The sequence below is a fragment of the Capronia epimyces genome, assembly GCF_000585565.1.
Source record: "Capronia epimyces CBS 606.96 chromosome Unknown aczIQ-supercont1.4, whole genome shotgun sequence".
NCBI classification, from domain to species: domain Eukaryota; kingdom Fungi; phylum Ascomycota; class Eurotiomycetes; order Chaetothyriales; family Herpotrichiellaceae; genus Capronia; species Capronia epimyces.
In genome coordinates this window covers 3,324,682-3,332,540 of record NW_006912907.1, presented here as the reverse complement: position 1 = coordinate 3,332,540, position 7,859 = coordinate 3,324,682, and the positions used below count along the sequence as shown (strand labels likewise).

At 55.4% G+C, this 7,859-nt stretch overlaps 2 protein-coding genes across 2 annotated transcripts; both read right to left on the bottom strand.

Annotated features, from left to right (window-relative positions):
- Positions 1–901: 901 nt before the first annotated feature.
- Positions 902–2,108, bottom strand: A1O3_05846 (uncharacterized protein; the record flags this gene model as incomplete). Its single annotated transcript, XM_007735966.1, has 2 exons — positions 902–1,778; positions 1,894–2,108. 2 exons carry the CDS (start codon positions 2,106–2,108, stop codon positions 902–904), a joined length of 1,092 nt encoding a protein of 363 aa, XP_007734156.1.
- A 508-nt stretch (positions 2,109–2,616) lies between these two features.
- A1O3_05845 (uncharacterized protein) lies at positions 2,617–7,296 on the bottom strand (the record flags this gene model as incomplete). The annotated part of the gene is made up of 1 exon (XM_007735965.1): positions 2,617–7,296. The coding sequence occupies one exon, from the start codon at positions 7,294–7,296 to the stop codon at positions 2,617–2,619; it is 4,680 nt and encodes a 1,559-aa protein (XP_007734155.1).
- Between the last annotated feature and the right edge of the window lie 563 nt (positions 7,297–7,859).

The following is a 7,859-nucleotide window of genomic DNA, read 5'->3' as shown; positions in this document are numbered from 1 at the left end:
AGAGCAGAGCAGAGCAGAGCAGAGCAGAGCAGAGCAGAGCAGACAGGAGTAGAAACAGTCAGGGGTACAAGCAGAGCAGACAGGAGTACTCCGTAGAAGCAGAAACAGTGAATATTAAATGAGTGTATGAAGATAGAGATAGAGATAGAGATGGAGAGGAACCAGCAAAAGCAAAGCGCAACGATGTCAATCAGTTACTCAGTAGTAATAGTTGCACGCGTAGGCTTATTTAGGGGCGCGCCGCCTCCTTGGCCCTTTGAAAGGTGCTAATTAATTAGAGACCATCTAATACCTACCTACCGAGAACAGAGAGAGCACATCTACCAGTATCAGTACTAGCAATTGATAGTCCAGCTACTACGGAAGTAAGGATGTGTAGTACCCCGGTCGAGGATTTACTACTAGTTGTGGCTGATGCCGAGAAAGGCCAGACGCACACCGTTGGTCGCCGTCGCTGTCGCCGTCGCAGTCAACATCGCCAACCTTAACCCGTAGCCCTGGTGCCAGGAGATGAACGTGCAAGAATACAGGAGAAAAGTGTTCGGTATTTGAATATTGAATATTCGGTATTCGTATTCATATTCAGTATCATATTGCTACCTAATCCAACACCCCAAATTCAAGTCCATAACCCTGCTCACTGCCCAAATCCCAACACTGACACCAACGCACTACTAGCACCGCCGCTCGCATGTGTAATCGACAATCATTAGATCAATCCAACAGACTGCCATGTCTGTAAAGATAAAGAGCGTCCCTCTACCTCTCGACACCGTCTTCTTCTTCTTACCACCGAACACTAGAGTTCCTCTTCTTACCAAGGAACACTAGAGTTCCTCCTCTTCTTACCACCGAACACTAGAATTGTTCGTCTTCTTACCACCGAACACTAGAGTTCCTCTCACCACCTAACGCTAGAATTGTTCCACACCGAAATAGTCGACGGCCACGGCCCATGGTGCCTCAAGCGGACATTGTTGGGGAGAGGAGGATTCAAGCCCGAGGCTTGGCCGTGTGTGAGGGCGTGGTAGTGTCTGGACGACCCCTGCCCCTGCCCCGGCGACGACGTGGACGCTGACGACGGCTTCGCCGTGGTGGAAACAACCGCCGCCGCGGCTGCAGCCCTCGCGCAAGCCGTGGTGGCATGGACGTGGTAACAGCACCGGTCCCAGAGAGCCGGGTCTTTCCAGGCTTCGGCGGTGAACTGCCAGACCTTCTTCATGATATAGAAGACCAAATCGGGGATCTTGAACAACTCCTCAATCTCCACCCGGGCGTTCTCGTTGCGTTTGAGGTCGTGGTACCACTTGGGGTGTTTCATCATGTGGTGCACCAGGTGTTCGACGTAGAACCGTTTGAGCGGCGACTTGTGCGGGCCCGTCATGTGTGTCAGGGCCAGCGCCGTGAAGTTGGGCGTCTTGCACGGCTCCGTCTCGCGCCGACTGAAGCTGCCGCGGATGCTGTCCATGATACTGTTTTGCAGTTCCTCCATCCCGAATTTGTCCGCCATACAGTACGCCGCCGACATGCCAACCAGGTCGTACGAAGGGTCGGTCCGCAGGGGCAGTCTGTTGCGGTAGATCCAGTCCACAATAACAGCAAACGCTTTCGGGTCGTCTTCCGGGAGGTACAGCTCGTTCTTGTAGCCTTCGTCGAATCGGCCTTTCTGCAGGCACTTCTCCATGAATGGCGACCGCTCACAGATGAGCTCGCGATGCAGGAAGAAGCGTTTCCGCTTCGGGCCGACATGGACAGTCACGATTTCAGACGTGGTGAAACTGTAGACCGGAGGTTAGCACGGCGCCGGCGGTGTGCCATCAAGGGTATCAACGGATCGGAGGGAGGAGGGAGGAGGGAGGAGGGAGGAGGGAAGAGGGACATTGGATTGCTCACTTATCCACATCGTCATAATCGCCATCGTCGTCGTCACCGTCAACTTCCTCCTCTTCTCCCTCTGCATGTTCTTCGTCCAGCACCTCTTCCTCTTCACCATCGACCGCCATCACGGCGCCTGCGTCGGCCACAGCAATTGCCGGCTTCTCGCCCAGGGCCACCACCCTTTCGCCCGTGACTTCGACGTCGTATTCTGCAGGCCGAGTCGCAGCCATTGCCGATCTGATCCGATCCGATGCGATGTTATGATAGAAGGCCGTCGGGCGAGATGATGCTTTCGAAGGGATAAGAGACGGCGCCGGAGTCAAGACTGCGGTGCGATGTGGTGCGATGCGATGCGGTGGTCGGTGGCCCAAAACGCCCAATTAATTGCCCAGGCGGGTCGGAGTCAGACATCCGGCGGAGCAGATACGCGCCAAGTGCAGATGTCCGGGATGCGGGGTGCGGCATGTCTCAGCCTCGTCGGGGGATTGATGCCTTAGGGTTAGGGTTAGGGTTAGGGTTAAAGTCCGCTGCACCAGTACTCACAAGACACAAGTCATGCTGTTGGCAACCCATCTAGGGAGGGTCAAGGCCACCAGTGCCCATGCTATGCTGTATTGATGCCGGGCGTCTCCCGAACTTCAACCTATAGTAGTGATACAAGACTCCCTCCGACATCTCCAACCAATCCCAACCCGACCTTCAATGCCCGCGGGTCATTTTGAACCCGGCAAAACGAATCTAGCGCTTCTTCGCCCCGTTTCCCACTCCTCCTCCTCCGTCCGGCTCGGTCTCGTGTGCTTCGCCCGCCAGAAACGGCTGCATCACGGCATCTCCGGGCTCCACGCTCTTTCGCACCCGCTCGCGTTCAAGTTCCCGCCTCAGTTCCTCGTTGACTGCATCCCTCTCCTCCAACCTTTTCCGCGCACCACTACGGTCCAGTAGTCGCGCTTCCCGCTCAGCCTTGAGTCTTCTCTCCAGCTCTCTGAGACGATGTATCCATTTCTCTTGTCCTTGTCCGCCCGCGCTGACGGCCGTCGTGATACTGGCAATGTCGGAGCCCGAGGCAGTACTAGGTGGAGCCGGCGGTGCTTCACGGGGTGGTGGCAATGAAAAATTCCCGTTGGCCGGGGCATTGAACGGTCCCGCGGGGATCATTAGCCCTCGATCACGCTCACCCGGCCCATAGGCCGAGTTCCGACTCGAGATCGAGCTTGAACGCATTGATGTCACGTCCCCATTCATATTGACGAGATGCTCCACAGTCCCGGTCGAATGATGCCGTTGCATCTGCATGGGCCGACTGCGCCTCATGCTCGACGATCGCGCCGGCACTCCAAGCCCAGCGTTCACTGCTCCGTCCAAGGCTTGCCCCGGGCCATCGTTCGACATGAGGCTAGAATAGCCGGAAGCTCGGCTCTCGTTTCGGTCTCGCCGGTGATTCAGGTTATGATGAGCTTGCTGTTGTTGAAGCAACTGAAGTTCCGCCTTCAACAGCCTATTCTCGCCCTTCAATTTGCTGATCTCGGGCGTCCTGCTCGATTTCGGGGTCCGAGCTCCGTGGTCGGTGTGCGCCCGCATTTCCATCTCCGACATTTTCAGCTTCATCTTCTCCCAACTCTCCTCGATCCGTTCGAGCTTCCGCGTGCGCACTTCGAGAGTCTGCTCGAGCGCCTGGTACTCTTTGTACAGTTCCCGTTCAACGCGTTTGATCTTGTCTTTGAAACTCGACAGCGTGCCTTCGACTTGTTTGGCCGCCAGCAGAAGATTCCGGCTGAATCCAGGCCAAAACAGCATATTGCCGACCACTTCCTGAGACGGTAAATTGCCATTGATCAGACTGTTGTTGTGAGTCCAGTCCGGCCCGCACATGGCTGTGAGTCTCTTCCAAAGAGTGAGCAGGATCTGGTTGCGTTCGGTGAGCTGGTCCTTCAACTGACTCTCCATTTGGCTCAATCGTTTGCGGTCAGCCTGTCGTAGCCCTTCCAGCTCCGCAATTCTGGCGGATGCAGAACTGAGTGCGCGGGTGGTCGAGTTGTGGCCCTTGTTCGTTCGCTCAAAGTCTAGCTTGTCTTGTCGCCGGCCTGACCTTTCCCGCTCGAGGGCGTCGGCCAATTTCTTGCATTCGTGACTGGTCGACTCCAACAGAGCATCCCGGTCGGCGAGCAGACTTTCGCTCTCGCTCAGTCGTCTCCGCACAGACTCGAGTTCCATGGTAGCTTGGTCAAGTTCCTGTCGCATCTTTGTGACGGCACTGACAAGACTCGACCGCGAATCCGGAGAATCACCAATGATGTTTCGGAGGCTCTCCTCCAATTCGGCCAACCGGTCCTTGTAGGCATTCGCTTCGATGTCGCGAGATGACAGCGCCTTGCGCACCCTTCGCAGTTCGTCTTTCGCCCCTGCCGCCTCGCGATTGAGACCGTTGATCACTCGCTGGACTTCTTGCTTTTCTTGACTCGCCACCGCGTCCCTCTGAGCTCGCTCGTCGGTGAGCCGACGTTCTAGGTCTCGGCTGCGGTCTCTCTCCGTTTCTAGGTTGAGATGAACCTTCTTGAGCAGTGATTCCAAGTCGCCAATCTTGATCTTGTCCGCGTCTTGCTCTTCGCGTAAGAACGCAATCTCATTATGACTGCTCTCCTGCTGCACCGTCAACCTTTGCACCTTGCTCTCGGTCTCCGCCAGAGACTTTTCGAGATTCTCAATCTCGCGATTGGCGTCATCAAGCTCTGCCTTGACGGATTGATAACGTGCCAGATTGTGCTGCGCATCTTCTTCGAGACGCACCAAGCCCTCGGCAGCCGACCGCATTTCAGCCTGCAATGCTTTGACATTGTCGATTTGCCCTTGAAGCTCCTGCTCAAGCCTGGCGCACTCGTCCACTTTGGCATCGAGCTCATCTCCAAGGCCGTCGATCTCTTCTTGGGCCTCGTTCTTCAGTTGTTGGAAAGCCTGGTCCTGCTCCTCGGCCTCCCGCAGAGCATTGTCTCGCTCCTGAGTCAGATCATGAAGCTCCTGGTTGAATTGATCGGCATCTGCCTGAGCTTGGGCATCCACCGCGTCGAGTTCGGCGAGGGCCTGGTCGAATTGGCTTTGGAGGTTCTGGTTCTCCAATTTCATCTGCGAGAGCTCATCCCGGAGCTCATTGATGCGGTTTTCCAGAGACTCTCGTTCTTGGTCGCTCAATCGAGACAGACGAGTGCCGTTGCTCGCGCGAGAATGAGATCTTGCTCGGGAAGCCGACCGGTCGAGAATGCTGTCGCCAGCCACGGATCGTAGGCCACCCATCCGGCCCAACTTCAAGTCCTCAATTTCCTGGTATAGTCGCTCTTTCTCCTTGTTGCGAGATGTGAGCGTCGACGCTTGCGCACCTATCATCTTCTGGAGTTCCGAGACCTCATGCCTCAGTCGGTCGATTTCGGCATTCTGAGCATTCGCTGCTTCGACGCTGCTAGTTCTTGAAATGACCGAACCTGCCACGCGAGACTTTCGTGAGTTTGGCTTGGTCGAAGCCAACGCGTCGGTTCGGAGCTTTGCAATTTCTTCGCGCAGTCGCTTGTTGTCTTCTTCGGACTGCTCACGGGCGATGGTCTCGGCCTCCAGCATGTCCTTCCACATATCACGCTCTTCTCTCGAGCCCACATCGGATGTAGCTGCGCGAGTGTCACCCAGAGACTTGACCATTTCGGCCAGTCTTCGTTTCTCAGACTCTTTGGCAAAGTTCTCCGACCGAAGCTTTTCGATCTCAACCTCGTTGATCTCGACCCTCTCACGAAGGTAAATGACTTCTTCTTCCGCTGTCGGGCTTCTCTCCTCGTCAGTCCCATACCCTGGATCCGCGTTTGGAGACTCCCGAGCTCCGCTTTCATCAAGTTTTTTCTGCAGTTCCCGGACCTGTTTCCGTAGATTATGATTATCCTTCTCTAACCTCAATCGATCGGACTTTAGTTGTACATTTTCCGTAATCATCTCCTTGATCCCATCCTCAGAACGCTTCTGGAGAGCCTGATCCAAGAAATGTATCTTCATCTTTAAGTCGAAGTTCTCCTTGCCAAGTTTTTCCACAGTACTTCTGTGCTCTTTCAAGGTCAGCCCTCGTTTAGGCCCTGGGGTCATACCGAGCATTGTGTTATTCTTGACTGGTGACATATTTCGTTCTTGCCGGTACTGGCGCGCGAAAGTCCCGGGTACTTCAATGTCACGCACATTGTTCGCAATGACGGTATCGGTGGGCATGTTGAAATTAAAAGTTGATGCTCGCGGAGTCGCCAATCCACTAGCTCTATTAGACTGTGGGCTCTCTTCTTCCAGAGTACTCAAGTCTGGCACTCCAGCCTGTCGCTGTAATCGAGGCTCATCATCACTCATTCCCGATACGCCCGACATCATGCTTCCGAGACTGGCCTGACGAGATATCGTCGCTCTTGTCTGACGTTGTGCACTGGAATCGGGTAAAGCTCCGCCCGACTGCAGCGCAAAGTCGGCCCCAAGTGTGGCATCACTGGCGTCGGTGTTGGAACTAGCCACGGAATCAAAGGAGAGTCGGGCCTGTGAGGATCGTCTGTGGAGATAGTGCGGCCGCCTTGACGCTGAACGAGTGGTGTTATCTGTCTTCTCCTGCTGTACGTCCGAGGCGCTGGGGACATTTAGATAGCGCTTTTCCTGCTCTTGCTCTGAGCCATTTCTTTGTGACCTCGCATCAACATCGGCTTTCCCATTACCATGTTCCCAATCCGATGCAAAGTCGTCTTCTCTTTCGTTTGCAGTCTCGTAGCCACCCATTGTTGCTAGAGACTGAACTCGGTGGAGGGTTCGGGCGGCGGCCGCCGCAGTTGGAGAGGAAGACATATTTTCAAGTACAGAGGTACTGGGGATGTCGGGCGTGGTTCCTTCAAGTTCTTCATCCAAGTCGTGAAAGTCTTGAGGTTCAGGTGCCGGGGTCTTGTATCCGCCAGGCGGCGTACGAGGCGACTGCACGTCGTTGGATTTTGAACGCGTGTGGTTTTCCCTGCCGTCCCGGGAATAGGAGATCACGATTGGCTGTGGTCTTTTGCGCATAGCAACGTTGTCGTTCGGAATCCCAAACAAGTGTGTATCGTCTGCGCCAGTAGTGGTTGAGTTCTTAACGGCAAGCTCAGATGGATCAGGGAGAAAACTAGATTCCACATCAAGTAATCGGTTATTCATTTCAGTTTCATCCAAGGTCGCGTTTGCCGGCCCTTCGAGACTCGTGATCTCGTCCAGTGGCTGCAGCAAGCTGCTCGGATCTTTAGGACCGGGCAGCAAGGACTCGGTGAGAGAAGTGTCGAGGTGCGAATCGCCATTAACGCTTCCACCAGACGACACGTCGTCGTCGTCCCCCAGATCAAATCCCCCAGGTACTCTCGACGACCTGCGCCGGAACTGAGGCCGGCTGCTCATGATTGAGGACGACATCGGAAGTGCAGTGGCAGTGGCTGGAGATCACTGGTAGCTAGCCGAGCGAGGAATTGCGTCGTAGCTGGCCGATTGAGGTCGAGCCGTTGCGTGGAGGTGTCGCGGACATTGGTGTTGGGTGCTGGGATCTGCCAGTGGGATCTGGGCAGGACGCGGGTGTGAATGTGATGACGAAGGGATCGGAGCGCGTTGTTGGTCAGCGTCACAGAGGGTACTGGGTCATTGGGGCGCGCAGGCAGCAGAGGAGGAGGTCAGGATGTCAAGCAGGTCAGAGAGGTTGGGTCCAGACAAGAATACCTAGGTACGTACGGGGTACGGAGTAGTGAGGCGATAGAATAGGGACGTGCTCAATGCAATGTGCATGTCTCCCACTGCATCTCAATGCTAAGCCTGGTCCATCCCTGAAACGCAGCCTGCGCAGTGCGCATCCCCCTGGCACCCAGCGCCATTCCCGATTTGCGCGGCATCAACACTACAACACCGCACTACTTTGGGCACCACAATTGGCAGCTGTCTGACAGCCTATATCTTCCTCCTGCCGTCCGCTC